At 44.4% G+C, this 15593-nt stretch overlaps 1 protein-coding gene across 1 annotated transcript; it reads left to right on the top strand.

The window, feature by feature from the left end:
* The first annotated feature begins 236 nt into the window (after window positions 1-236).
* Window positions 237-3192, top strand: pou3f2b (POU class 3 homeobox 2b). Its single transcript, XM_038799543.1, has one exon. It carries the CDS (start codon window positions 344-346, stop codon window positions 1484-1486), a length of 1143 nt encoding a protein of 380 aa, XP_038655471.1. The 5' UTR covers window positions 237-343; the 3' UTR covers window positions 1487-3192.
* Window positions 3193-15593: the final 12401 nt, after the last annotated feature.

Below are 15593 nucleotides of genomic sequence, written 5' to 3'. Positions count from 1 at the left end.
CCTCCCTATCCTCCCTCTCTCTCCTCCTCCCGCGTGTTTGCCCTGCCTGCATGGCTCCAACGGGGCAATGAAAGAAATCCCCCCCCCCCCCCTCCCCACACACACACACACACACACACCAAGCCCGGCCAGCCAATCAGGTAGCTCGGATGCTGTTACCCGGCCAGGGTTGCCATAGATCCTGGCATCAATCAAGAGGCGGGCAGCCAATGGGAGGCCGGGGCCGGCGTGCACACACAGCGTCGGCTTCCCCAGTCCGGGTGCTGCAAATGAGAGGAGCGCGGTGCAAGTTGTCAAAGGCTCGGCTCGTTTAACAAGTCAGATCACTCCGGCTTAGCAAGTCATGGCGACCACAGCATCTAATCATTACATTACGAGCGGCAACATCCTCACCTCCAACTCCATCGTTCACGCAGAGCCAGGGAGCATGCAACAAGGGACAGCCTACAGGGATGCACAGAAACTGGTCCAGAATGATTACATGCAAAGCAATGGACACCCTCTCAGCCACGCTCATCAATGGTTAACGGCTCTCTCTCACGCCGAGGGCTCCCCGTGGTCGGCCGGCGTGCCGGCCAGCCCCCTCGGCCAGCAAGACATCAAGCCCTCGGTGCAATCGGCGAGGGACGACCTCCACAGTGGGGGCACCCTGCACCACCGGCCCCCTCACATGGTCCACCAGCACGGCAACCACCACGGAGCATGGGGCAACAGCACGTCAGCCCACATCCCCAGCATGGCATCCAACGGCCAGAGCCTCCTGTACTCCCAGCCGGGCTTCACCGTCAACGGCATGATCAACCCAGCGGGCACCCAGGGCATGCACCATGGCCTGAGGGAGGCTCACGAAGAGCACCACGGGGACCATGGCCAGCATCACCAACAGCAGCACCAGGCGCACCATCACCACCAGCACCAGGGGCACGACCACTCGGACGAGGACACGCCGACCTCGGACGACTTGGAGCAGTTCGCCAAGCAGTTCAAGCAGAGGAGGATCAAACTCGGATTTACCCAGGCCGATGTGGGACTCGCTCTTGGGACGCTGTACGGCAACGTCTTCTCCCAGACCACCATCTGCAGGTTCGAAGCGCTACAGCTCAGCTTTAAAAACATGTGCAAACTCAAACCCTTGTTGAACAAGTGGCTGGAGGAGGCTGACTCCTCGTCCGGAAGCCCCACCAGCATAGACAAGATAGCTGCCCAGGGCAGGAAGAGGAAAAAGAGGACCTCGATCGAGGTCAGCGTCAAGGGGGCTTTGGAGAGCCATTTTTTGAAGTGTCCCAAGCCCTCGGCCCAGGAGATCAACTCTCTGGCGGACAGCCTGCAGCTGGAGAAGGAGGTGGTCAGGGTTTGGTTTTGTAACAGAAGACAAAAAGAGAAACGAATGACTCCTCCCGGAGGAGCTCACCCCGGAGCCGAGGATGTATATGGGGCCAGAGACACTCCGCCGTCACATCATGGGGTTCAGACTTCTGTACAGTGAATGACCACTTCTCACTTTTTGTCCCTTTTATTTGTTCTTTTCTTAACGAACAGCTTAAAACACTGGACTATCGGTACGATAGCACACGTTAATGATGTGTTTTGACCTATACAGAAGGAGCTGGCAGGCAAATGGAGTGAGTATATAAATAATAAGAGAGGCACTGATATACATACCTTTACAAAACTGAGGCAAGGAGAAGCGAGACTGCCTGGAAAGAATGTGACCTGAAAGGCTGCTATCATTGTTAATGTATAGATCCACTGTGCCAGGCGGGGGCAACGGGAGGCTTTTGTTTTTGTAGAAATGCAGGGGGGAGGTTCGGGCCACGAGCTGCCGTTTTGTTTGTTGGAGGAAAAGGCAAAAAGGAGGCAAAAAAAAATAGGAAGAGGAAATTCCAACACACTGCTGTCTGGACGAGCCACCGTCCCAGGCTTTAACAAAAAGAAATCGCAACCGAGTGGGAGACCTCTCTCCTGGGCGTTGATCGTATGAGACGAGAGGCTGTGTTTGTGAGGGGGGATAGGCTGCGTCAAGTCAGGCAGAGAGGAACTAAACCATTCTCTCTCTGCAAGATCTGAAGTTGGGAGCTGCGAAATAGCAAAATGGGATCAATTCACGCACACACACACACACACAAGTAACTAAATGGATGATAAATCGATAAATATCAGGCGCTCTAAAGTACTACGGACCACCGACTAAAAGTTTCATCCCCATGTTTAACCACAACTAATTGCGGCGGCAAGAATTGCAATAGCTTTTTACACGACAGGACTATTACAAATCTGCCTGCCAGCATCTGAACGCCTGTGAATTAGCACTGTACAATAATGAATACATGGATCAAAATTCAGTCAAGACGCTGTAGTTTCCGCCAGTTTTTCGAAAAGAGATATACTGCAGTATAAAACACTGCACTTATTAAACAGCCCACAGTCTTAACATTAAAAAAACTACAGTTGGATAATAATGAGACACCCCCACCCCCCGTCAGCATAATGCGCTTTCTTACAAAGAGCATATCCAAACATTCAAAATTCCAGAAAAGATGTGTACATATTTGAGATATTTTGATGTGGTGATATGATTGTAATTTAACCGCAGTTATAGCGATTCCTAAAGATAATAACATTTAGTGAAGTGTTAGAAAAACATTTTTAAAAAAAGTAAAAATCACCGGGTCAGATAGGTTGGTACAGAGAAAAAAAACAGAGACACAAACACAATTAGTGTCTGTTCGTTTAGTAAAATGAAGTTAAACGTGGATTACTTTGTTAGAACCTTTTCTCATTGGTTTATGGAGAGCGGTTACCATGCACATCTTATACCACTCTGTATATATGTTGCATATATTTGTCTTTTGAACTGAAGAAAGAAAAAATATCTGAATGATTTTTTTCCCCTTGTATACATTTTTTTCCATAATGCTGCCCAGGGAATTTTAATATCATTTTCACGTGGCCTGCCTCAATGTATTTATTTCTTTAAAAGAAGTTCTGGAAACTGTTTCTTCTCTAGCTTTAATTGATTAGATGTTCAATGTGGGATGTACATTTTTCCGTTATGCTATCTTCCCCTTCTCTTGAAAAGATTGTTTTTGGTACATTTCAATGTGTCGTGTGAAGATAAAAGAAACAACGCAGAGTCCCTTATATATTTATGTTAAAGTAATATTTTATTACTTACATAAAACAAGCAATCGCACAACCTTGAAGTCTTCTAATGTCTTGGCTTTTGTGGGCTATGGAGCGGGTGGCGAGAGCGTTTAGTTTGTCTTCCAAATCCTTACCGAGGCCTTACTTTTATTATTTCAACAAGGACATGAACATAATATCCATTTCCACAGACACGACATTAACCTTATGAAGATAATCCCGACAGATATTGAGAGATACACACACATACAAATGTTTACACAGATTTCCAAACGATGTTGATTTCCGTAAGTAACATGCATTTTGTTTTTGTGTGAGTACACACACACATGTTTTCAAATCATTATTTAATACGTTAGCTGTATCTGTGTAAATGTTAGAATCGCGCGCACATATATATTTGTTTACTTACTGAATCGGTGTTTTACATTTTAAAGCTTGGACTAAACTAAACCTCCATTTAGTATCTGTGGCGTGGCACACGGATGTCACACACGCAGTTAGTAAATACATTTGGGTTAAAACTGCACACATTTTATTCATGTGCCACATTATTTGAGATTGTTGAATATTGTAACTGAACAGTTTCAAGTACAATCTCTCAATCTTCCTACACGTGTTCCCCTCCCCGGCGCTGCCAACACCAAACCACTTATTTCGTTGATGCGCATTTAAAATACAGCTTTGAACGCGCCTTTTCGAAAAAAAATATATTTTTCAATCAGCTGCAACATTCGGTAAATCGGATTTCTTTGGGGAATTAAAAGCTCCCGATCGGCTGGCTGGCTGGACACCAGCTCGCTCCTGCGCTCAGTCAATATTACACGCGTGCAGAACATATTCAGCTAAATTATCTTATCAATACAGAGAAAAAATTGACAGAAAGAAGAAGTGTTTTCTGACCACAAACGTGCTGATGGAGTGAAGTGTTTGAGTTGGGTATGGATCGGGTGCATTGTTCAATCGCTGCCACCAGAGTCTGGAAGGAGTGACACTGCCCTCTACTGGCGCGCAGACCACACAGGCCCGCCGTCCAGGAGGAGCCTTTCCTCCTCCACAAGCAGCTCAATCTTACCTGCTGCTATTTACATTTTATTTTTGGCCTCGTGGAGCGAGCATTTATTTCAACCTGCGATCGGGTATCGTCAGTGAAAAACAGTTAAGTTTTTCGGATATGTTGGTTATTTAGGAAAGAGCGGGTCAACTAGAGGGAAACTACCCCCCTATCATCCTTGAATATTTTCTTGTATCGTGGTTCCCCGTTGACTTGCTAAACTTTATTAAAGTGATGGCCGGTTCTCTGACTTGAATACGGCCTTGGTGCTCCTGTAGAAATGCGTTACTTCAGATAGGCCAGTTTAATAAAACAGTCAGCTAATCCAACCTAAAACAGCATGTGGGCGGATAAAGGCAATGACAATTGGTGTACAGTAATTTCTTTTACATTAATTGTTTATTTATTTAACGATTGCGATTTTAATTTCACACACGTTTGAAAGAAAAACAGCGAATTTCCAGATGACCCTCCGTTTCTTTCACACCGGGAATTCAATCGGGACTTAAAAGTTGTCCCTCTTCTGTCGAAAACGACAAGCCTCGTCTCCTTCGGCGGGTTTCCTGCCATTGTTGAATATTTGATGTTACAATCCACCTGGAGATTAGTTTCACACCAACAAGTGAAATGAAGGACGTGGGAAATGAAAACCTGCTTCAGAAGGGGTTAGCTCCCAGATCGAAAGCAAAAGGAGGCGCCTCGGAGGCGCTTGCTATTGCGGGGAATTTTTTGCATCAGTTTCACTAATGTGCCCATTCATTTGTTTTTTACATTTTGTCTTAAAACACCGCGTCCAGATCCCCCCCCCCCCCCTCCCCCACCCCTCCCCCTCCCCCACCCCCATCCACATTGACAGCCCGAGGCAAACTAAACTGGGTGGTGGTGGGGACGGAGGGGGGGGGGGGGGGGGGGTGTTATTTATACAATTAGTTCAGTTTAATTGCGTCTGTCTCTTTGAGTCTGGCTATGGATTTTCCTGGGCAGGGAGAAAGTGCTTCTTACTTTCAGCGCGGATTGTAGAATGGGCTCGTTTTTTTTTGTTTTAAGGCAGGGACCAGGTTAGAATCTCCACCTGACAAACAATTGACCCAACATAATGTTCGCACCGTCTTGTTTCGCATCCTTTCAGACGGAACTGATGCATGTGACGTGCAAGAAAGATTTTATTTTCCGTCCCTGGAACTTGGTAGAAGTGACAAGTTAACCTTAAACATGGGTAAATAAACAGCACTCAAATAGACTCAAATGGACAACTGGTTTAAGTGGCAACTTGCCTCGGTCGAGAAAAGAACGATTTCGAGACTCTGGGCGTAGCTGGGAAAAACGTGAAGAGTTTGTGAGGCTTGCCGACCTCTTCTGCTGGGGGGCGGGGAGCGGGGCTGGATCCTCACACATCTCGGAAATTCCAAACTTGTTACTGCAAAAAAAAAGGCCGAGACAATGAATGTTTCAAAATCCTGCTGTGTGATCTAAGTAAATTACAGTCAACAAATGTTTCCACTAATGTCGATTCATTTATATATAGTGATAATCTTCAGATTCAATATTTTAAACATTGCAATATATATATACATAGCCAAGGTGACAGGACCTGAACGTGGATCCGTTATGAAGCTTTAACGAATATAGATTTAATATGAGTGTTGTGATTCTGTGGGTGCTGGTGGGCTGTGTGTTGAGCTTTAGTCCTCAGCTCCTGTGAAACATAGAAAAATGTCAGTTACTTGTTGGTCGCATTTCGATCTATAAACAGACATGTCGGTGGGTTCAAATACTCCCCCACCTTCGTCCATAACACATCCATACTCGAGCCGCAAGTTATTAACAAGAAACACAGAATAGATGATAACCCGTGGGTTCCTTGGGGGTGGGGGTGGGGAGGGTGGAGCTAAGTGGACATTGAACGCAGTCAGTCAAATTACAACTTTTGGTCCCCTTTGTTTAAATCCAAAACGGAAACGATCCAATTGTATAAGTGACGGTTTGAATTAATTCATGGGGGGGGGGGAGAGAGGGTGAGAATGGAAGGTTCATTTACTCCACTCAGCGAGGGAGCAAAATGAGGGGCCCGCTCACAGCTAATGCTTCCGAGCTGTGCCAAGTTATGTCTAAACTGCTGGAGGCCGCTTTATGCAAATGCACGGACAAAGCCAACGGCTCCAATGGCCAAAGTAGGCAGGGTACAAACTCGGTCCCGAATTGGACAGGAACTAGTGGAAGAAAAGACTGCAGACTAACCCTAACCCTAACTTGGACACATTGAGAAGGGCAGTTCCATGCGGCAGGGCAGAGTTACACACAGTGCATCCCCAAGCACACATGTGGACATAAGAACAGTCACACCGACACTTGCCTGTGCACCGAATTAGGTAAGCACTTAAGTGACTCGTTGGGGTCCTTAGGACTCAATAATGCCGCAAATCTGATTGTACATTAACTCAACGCACTGGCCGGGAAGGTTCAGACTCCCCAGCTACACGAGCGCTCGAATAATGGGAACGCTTAGCAGAATGTGTTCACGCAGTTACAGTGCAGAGCCATCAGAGTGACTTCAGTATTTGATCCATTGGAATACTGAAAGTTGAAATTCACGGTTTGTGCCAAAGATGACGCAGAGTGGGATAAGCATACGCACAAACCATACGTGACACAGACAAGATTATAATCTGTGCCCAGGCAACGGGCTGTCCAGACAGACTAACGAAAATACAGGTGATGCAGACAGATGGGGGAAAGATTGGAAGTTATAGAACATAAATGCACTCACGTTTCTATGAACGTAAATATATGCATCAGCGCCTACACCTATGCACCCACACACACACACGCACATCAATAAACACTCGCAGGTCGACAATAAAAAGGTGAAGGCATTATTTCTCTCACCCTTACAACAGAGACGTCTCCTGTCAATCATTGAGCACAAGGGTGAGGAAGTAATGTGAGGCCAGTGGAAAGGAGGTTTTGTAGGAATTCCCATATCGCTTTGCATTGTGATTGATTTGTTTAACTCTGGTCATTGGCAGTCCACATAACAGAGCTCAAGTGTTGCAGCCAATAACCGATATGCAAACTGAAGGACTGGGGAACGGGGAAAAAAAGGATTCTGCAGATCAGACGGTCTCACCTTCTTCAACAGTATATGTATCCTTACAGTCCCATTATCCTGTGCTACCTTGCATGATATTTGTCAATGTTTCGGCTTTCGCATTTTGTACAAAAGCAAGCACACACAGGCACATCCAACAATCCGACAGGACAAACAGATGTCGCTGATTTGTAGACTCAATTGTTATCTGATAGAAAACGTGCGTTTTGCAAAACGTGGGAAATAAGCATTCGAAGGGTTAACAAAATATTATTTCAATCTGGCGATCTTGTTTTTTTTATAGCACAGTTCATCGGCTTTTTCGTGCGTCTGAAAAGTACCAACGTTACATTAGAAAGGAAACCAACCCCAGCATAGCACTCCATTGAAACACAGCTCGCAAGTCAAACAAAATAGGCGCATCCTCCTGAGGCAGCAAGAAATAATTTAGGCGGAATGTACTTTTGATTCTGCAGATCGTAAGTTATTCTAAGACCCGTGAATTGCAATGTGTGCTGGTTGCAAATGAATCCTGTGTAATAGTGAGCAGGTAATACCTGGGAATTATATTTTAGAGGATAGTTATAGCTGTCGCTGATCACAACACACTCTGGAAAGGGAGACAATAGATCTCCATCTATTCACGAATAAGGTCCTGCTATCAGCAGCCCCATACCACCAGTGCCATCAATAAAACATTGCCGAATGAATATGGTTTAAATGTACATTCCCAACAGCGACGCCGATCTTTGCGATTAAAAATTTAAATTTGACTTAATTTTATGTCACGTAAGTTCATAACACGTAGTTCAGGAACCTGCTTTCGCCGCAGCCTTTTTGAGGTTAACTTATAGCCTTAACTGCAGCGAATTCATGGCACGACCCTTGCGGGACCTTTACTTTCAGTATTTTATTTACTGCAAAAGCGGACGTAGAATTGATCATTTATTATAATTTACTGACACGTGAGTTACTGGGGGGTGTTTGGGCATTATGGGCTGGACACGCTGACTTCAGCGTGTTTGAGCATTATGGGCTTGGCGCAGCTACAATTGAAATGAAGTTTATTATTGAACGGAGTTCATCGTAGGTGTTATGATTCTGGATATGTTTAGCTGCATGTGTGGGAACAACCAAGATAGTTTAAAAGTAATCAAAAGATGAACATAGAGGGGAAAAAAACAAACGTCAACTGAATTTAGATTTTTTGTTCAGATGTGTACTTTTGTTTGTACAAATGAAGCATTTGGCATTTTGTTAAAATAGGGTTAGGGTCTCCCTTTAGATCAGCTTCGTGCTTTTAGAAATGTAGCGACCGGTGTATTTTTATTCCTTCATGGGATGTGGGCATTGCTGGCTGTGGCAGCACTTATTGTACATCCCTGAGGGCAGGGAAGATTCAACCACATTGCTGTGGGTCACATGTAGGCCAGACCAGGTAAGGACAGCAGATTTCCTTCCCTGATGGATATTAGTGAACCAGATGGGGGGAGGGGGGTTAAGACAATGGGCAGCGATTTCATGGTCATCATTAGAGCTTTAATTCCAGATTTTTTTTCTTGAAGTCAAATTCAAATTTGATCGAATTCAAATTCCAATCGGGGTTCCCCGGAGGCTAGGTCTCCGAATCGCTAGTCCAGCCACAATACCACTATGCCAGCTAGTCACATTAAAAAAACATATCGCAGGGGAGGAGGCACGCAAGGTGAGAAAGTTTCCTGGCGCACTGTGCATTTTGAATCGGATTGCTCTGGTATTTCTGGTCACAAAGCAACGGAGACAGAATCAAGGCGAAAATGCATTCAATTATTAATCTATTTGCAAAATCTTTGACTTTCCTGGAAGTAGGATTTCAGAACCTGGCGCTGTGCATCTTTAATAAGGGTGCAGAGATAAAACACAGCTGGGCAATACTCCTCCTGCTTCATGTTGTGTATAATACCGTCTTGGTATCAATGTACCTTGCCACAGCGAATTATGGCCCAATATGCTGAGAAATGGTGTCAGCGACTTGTAACTTTTGGTTTTTAAGGTAATTTATGTAATTAAAAATGCGAGGGGAAACAGATCAGGGCCAATCTAAATTGTGGAGAAATCTGGGCATTTTCATCGTTACCAGAACTAATTCGTATTTGGAGCCCCATGTTTACATCGATCAGCCTAGGTAAACACATCTGCCGGGAAATAAAGCAAAACTATGTCGCATTTATTATACAAATGTTTAATATTCCGGCTAATGTCGACAGAATAGATTTTTAAAAATACAGTTGAATCGCTGACATCCCCGTAAAACGTTTTTTTTTTCGATGCATAGAAGAAGCTAAGAAATACACTTCAACACGTCCTTGAAAGGTGTTGTGTTTGGTCTCTTGGCGCTGCCTTGTAAACCAGCGGAACCAGGCTAATCCTGTATACTGCAGCCAGCTCGGGAAATCTGTTGCCGCTCATAGGAAGGAATAAATGTGGTTTTCATGTTCCTGCAGTTTGTGCGCCATCAGGAATAAAAAAAAGCCGACTGGAACAGCACTGCTGTCAGCCACATTGTTGAATGTTTACTAACAATCCTGGCAACTCTCTGAAAACATTCAGGCAAGTGCATGCTAAACTGGTGTAGAGAGGATATTTTGTCAGTTGTTACATACAGTTTATCTATGGCTTCAATAGAGGCATTTGTCTTTAAAGGATACCTGATTTGAATATTTTCCCAGCACCGACACATTCAATGGCATTTCCAAACCTCTTAACGTACACACAAAATATGAAGTGTTTTGAAAGTTGGTGTGTCTGTGGTGACTGTGTAAGCTGTCTCATCTCCTGGCCGCCTGAACATGATACAATGGCGCGCCCTATCGGTGAGAATGGGCCACTGCCGGTTTTCGAAACCTTCAGCTTCCTTGACAACTATTTAAAAAACTCCCTGAAATTACTGCTTTAATGAAATTTTACGCCACGACATCATTGCGGATCCTGCAACGAAAAGTGCAATGTGCAACCCAATCGTTTGAAAAGTTGCCGGTAAATGGAAGCTTGTTTGTACAGACTTATCGAATGTCGCCAAATCATTGACCGATTGTTACAATCAGACTGAATGCTCCCTGATCAATCATTGGTCAGCCCATCAAAGATAGCGGACTGCTGCTTCATGTGTGATGCACACCACGGGCAGATTTGCATACGAGTTCATTTAAGGTAAGTGTCAGTTGCCCACACTCCATCCTGTAATGTTTCACTATTAATCAAACAAAATGTTGTTGTATTGTGGTCAATACCTGTTAGTTCCGCTGGAGTAGAATTGTGCATGTTAATGAATATTGCATTGACTTCATTGACGCGGAATAGAATTAGTCCTACTTGGTAGCACACACACGTGACGTTTACTATAAAAACATAACACTGTCCAACACTGTAACATTGTCTCACGCTTGGGTTGGACATCCCAGGACCGAGCGCGACCTTTAGAAAACTTCGCAGACGTGGCCCCTTTAAATGTTTATTCTTATGCTCGCGTGTGCATGTGGTCAGAAAAAACAGACCCATCTCAATTGATCGTTTGAATAGCAGGATCGCAGGAGTTCAACTTCGTTTCCCATTCGTCCCGAACTGGAGCACACTCCAGGAGGTCGCCCTGCGCTCGAGGGAAACATCTGGATGGCACTGCACAGCGGGCACGCCGGCCAACCAGGTTACAAGTTGCAACCGCTGCAAACGATAGCAATTTAACACTGCATGCATGTATAGATCTAAAATGCCCATGGTTCGGAGACAATCGCCGAATGAAGAAAACCATGTATAGTTCGTGCCAAATAAGTGAAGTCCCAATTCGATGCGCGAACATTAGTTTATATCACATCAGCCTTTCTCGTTGCGTAAAAGCCTTGGCTATAGAAAGTCAAATGCCTCAGTACAGGTTGGCAAATGAGAAATGATAACATCGGATGTGCTGCTAAAACGTACCGTGTCAACAGGAAAATGAATCTGCTAGCAAGCTGATTTCTACCAACAGCAGAGCCACATTGTGAATGAGTCTGCGATCTCACTTCCACATATAATGTAAACTTTGAAAACGCTCCCACCTTAGGGATTATGTTATTTATATTATACATTTGACGTTTACTCGCTACACTATTTCTATTTATTTATATGTGCGTGTGATTACGAATTTCGATAATGAATATGATTCTCTGTGCCACCCTTAAAGATACACATATTCCCGCAGCGCCCTTCCTGGGTAATTAGGAAAAGCAGTTACCAAACACCAGAGTGGCACATTGTTGGGCGCGTAAATCGGTGGAACATCTGTCTGGGGGATTGAGTTATTTTTTTAAATAGCGGAAGCTAATGTAGCGAATGATTTAAACTGTATGCCATTAAACGATAAGAAGAACTTTGAAGATACTTTGTTCATTTATTTTAGAATAAGTTATCTGAAGTCAGATTTACAAGGAGCCTTGTAACTTTTTACACACTTGCGAAGCACGTTAAACAAAACGGAGTCCACGGCACGAAGCACAACTCCCCAGCGAAAGCAGCACCCCACCAGTCAGAGTATTGCAACCGAGCCAGCGCCTGTTTAGGTAAACATTGTGACATTGTGGGGCTGCAAGGTATACACAGCGCCAGGGATCCGGGTTCAATTCCGGCCCTGGGTGACTGTGTGGAGCTCGCACTTCCTCCCCGTGTCATCCTGGGTTCCCTCCCGCAGTCCAAAGGTATGGAAGTGAGGCGGGAATACAGGATCACAGGGATAGGGCGGGGGAGTGGGCCTAGGTGGGGGTGCCCTATAAGGGGGTCGGCGCTGACTTGATGAGCTGAATTGCCTCCTTCTGCACTGTAGGAATTATATTCTATGTCTCTATGACTGTGGGACGTTTAGAAAATACATCTTGATTTACAGCATTGCATCCAACATCAATAAACTGGAACTGAGTCAATCTGCCCCAACTATATCTAAAAAGACACAAAAAAAATCACCGAATACTTTTAAGTTTGGTGTAAATAAAATTCACCCCTCCCCAAAATACACGAGACACTAACTGCTTGAATAATATCGTGACTGCGACCTGCAAAAACGTGTCGAGACGTCCTGAGGTCGCTTAAGTTGCTAAATAAATACACGTCGTTTTACATTCCTCGAAGTACCAGGAGTGTGTCGCCCCAGTGACCTGACCGCGCCGATCACTCGGAAGGCCGTACAATTCCTTTGCTGAATTTGTCCATTTCCCCTGCATTAAATATCAAAGAAAGGAGACGGAGGGGGCAAACACACCCAGAACAGCAGCTCCACTGTGCAGTGTGCTCTGTCCTCTCCAACCCGGCTGCCAACAAACATGCAGAACACAAGGGTGGGTCCAACACAGAATCAGCGTCCCAAGAAAGAAACAGACTAAAGAAAAACACATCTTCACAAATACATTCAAATTGACAAATGATTCCAAGAACCCAGTTTCACACAGGCGCTATACGCACCGAGTCCCGGATTAAACTTCCAAAGTTTAAAATTCTGAGTCACCGCAATATCTCCTCGGAGGAATAAGTTCAGGATGCGGAAAACTTCCATTCGTGCGATTGCAAACTTCAGACTTTGTAAGCAATGAGAGATTACATGAAATAAGTCACTTTGATAGCAAGACCCCGCACTGAACACGCTGCAAATTATTTCATGTCAGGCCGGTGATAAGTGCGAGAAAACTATTCCCGAAGTTGGTCTTCAGTTACTTAAATAACGTGTCACCTAATAACAGATGCCAACAGACTGGAATGTTAACATAACACTGGGGTTTGTATAAGATAACGTTATACCGATAGTTCTGACATTTAGCGCAGCAGATAAAGAGTCCGCTGAAAAATACTGAAGGGCCAGTTCACGTTTTTAGGTAGTCTTTTAAAATAGAAAAATAGACAAGAGTGCAGATGGGACTCAGCGACGAGTGTAATTTCTTCCTTGCGTCGACTTTCCCGCAAATATTGCATCACTACAATTTGATTCATCACCAACCTCAAATCCTAGTAGGCTATCTCAACATTTAATAATAGTTTTGATTTACAAAATCAAGTTACACTCTCACCCAAATCTGTTGCTTAGATCATACGTGAAAGAGAGAACGCCAACACGTTCTTCCGAAAGCTGGCAGGCTTATGCAGATACAAGCGAGAGAATATTTCAATTGGTAAAAGTTAGTGCCTCCCCAGTACATTTCACTTCGATATTCTCGAATTCTATGGCCGATATTGCGGGTAAAACAGATACTGCAACTCCTGGAATTTTCACTCAGGAAAAAAAAACACAAATGCATATCAAAACGATAATATTTCATATTAACAACTTCATTGAGGAACAATGGAAACTAGGCTGCTACATTCCTTAACCTAAAACAGGCACACACGAAATTGGTATTTGTTCCAGTGTGACACTGATTTCATAGGGAGCAGCTTCGCGCTCTGATATTTCCCTTTGTATGTGAAAGAGAAACAACAAGTGGAGATGCGAATGGACCGACACCAAACAGGCCATGTGCATCAAAGGACCGCGTCAACACTGCGAACCTGTTTCGACGTTTCAAGCGTACATTTAAACCATTCAATCTTCAGTAGATAAATTGAGAAGCAGCATTGTGCAATAAAAGTGCTATTTTATAAGAAGCTCAGTGTTCAGCTAAAACTTTATGCAGGTTCATCCGAATGCAATCGATTGGTCTTGGGAGAAGTGCAACTTTCGTTCTCTACCCGTCAGGTAAACACTAGGGTTAATTTCCGTAATGTATTTTCAGGTTTTACTGAAAGACAGTAAAATACCATCGTATTGTCGGTAACAACATGTAGGAACATTCTCCCAATTGAATAGATGTTCATTATACAATATGTACCGTGAGGTTGCGCCGGATAAGAAGTGTTGCATAGTTCTAGTAGATTTCTTACAACCAATAGTTTGGGACGGGGGATGATTGCAGCAATTCATTTTTTTTTACCAGCTAGCTGTTTCACTGTCTGTATACCTGCAATATATTTGGGCATCCTTTGAAAACTGAAACAAACGACGAGTGGAATTGAGCATTCGATTTAAATATATGTGAAAGTGATACTTCCGTTTCATTCTCAGTTCTTGGTCCTCATTTGCGAAGTGGAATATCAAATGCAAACTAATCAGTCACATTCTCTGCTCTCACAGCGGCAACTTAATCTATTAGTAGGGAAGAGACCTTCATCACTTTAAATTAGGTACACGCCGTGGTATATGGCGGGAAATGCTGACCTTCACCTCTCTCTCTTCATTCTCCGCGTGCGCCGCGCTCGCGCAATATCCCAATAAGAGGCGAATTTCTGTTTTGTTTGGAGAAGAGCGTAACCTTCCACTGGGAGTTTAATAGCACAGACCAGAGCGTACCAGCCTGCATATACCAGAGAAGGGCGTCACCATATTTGATGCACCCCACCTTAGTGGGAAAATCATAACAGAAATAAAACATTTTCTTATTAAATGTAGGCCTCACAGAGCATACGATAAAATAACACTGTTATTACTCACTTCCTGACTCCTCAAAGCCTGTCCTCCATCTGAAAGGCAGAAGTCAGGAGAATGATGGAATATTCTTTACTTGCCTGGATTGCAACAACACTCCAGAAGCTCAACACCATCTGAGATAAAGCAGCCCACTTGATCAGCACTCAGTTCACGAACCTAAACATGAGGGCAGCACGGTAGCACAAGTGGCTAGCACCGTTGCTTCATAGTGCCAGGGTCACAGGTTAGATTCCCCGCTTGGTCACTGTCTGTGAGGAGTCTGCACGTTCTCCCCGTGTCTGCGTAGGTTTCCTCCGGGTGCCCCTGTTTCCTCCCACAGTCCAATGACGTGCAGGTTAGGTGGATTGGCCATGCAAAATTGCCATTAGTGTCCAAAACAGTTAGGCGGGGCTAGTGGGTTACGGGGATAGGGTGGAAGTGAGGGCTTAAGTGGGTCGATGCAGACTCGATAGGGCGAATGGCCTCCTTTTGCACTGTATGTTCTATGTAACTAAGAGCATATCATGCCTGTACTTGTTAATTATCTACAGGATTCACGACAGCAAATCACCACAACATACTTGGTACCACTTCCAAACACACTGGATTGATTCTAGAAATTAGGGGTTTGTCTTATGATGAGAGATTGTGTAATTTAGGCCCTTACTCTCTAGTTCATAAGTTCATAAGAGCAGAATTAGGCCATTTGGCCCATCGAGTCTGTTCTGCCATTCAATCATGGTTAATCTCACCTTGGCCTTAACTCCACCATCCTGCCCATTCTCCAACATCCTGCCCATTCTCCAGGA

The sequence above is a fragment of the Scyliorhinus canicula genome, chromosome 6, assembly GCF_902713615.1.
Source record: "Scyliorhinus canicula chromosome 6, sScyCan1.1, whole genome shotgun sequence".
Taxonomy (NCBI): Eukaryota; Metazoa; Chordata; class Chondrichthyes; order Carcharhiniformes; family Scyliorhinidae; genus Scyliorhinus; species Scyliorhinus canicula.
This window is presented reverse-complemented; position numbering and strand designations above follow the sequence as displayed.

Coding starts and splice junctions, on each gene's coding strand:
- pou3f2b (XM_038799543.1), top strand. CDS start 344: ATGGCGACCACAGCATCTAATCATTACATTACGAGCGGCAACATCCTC.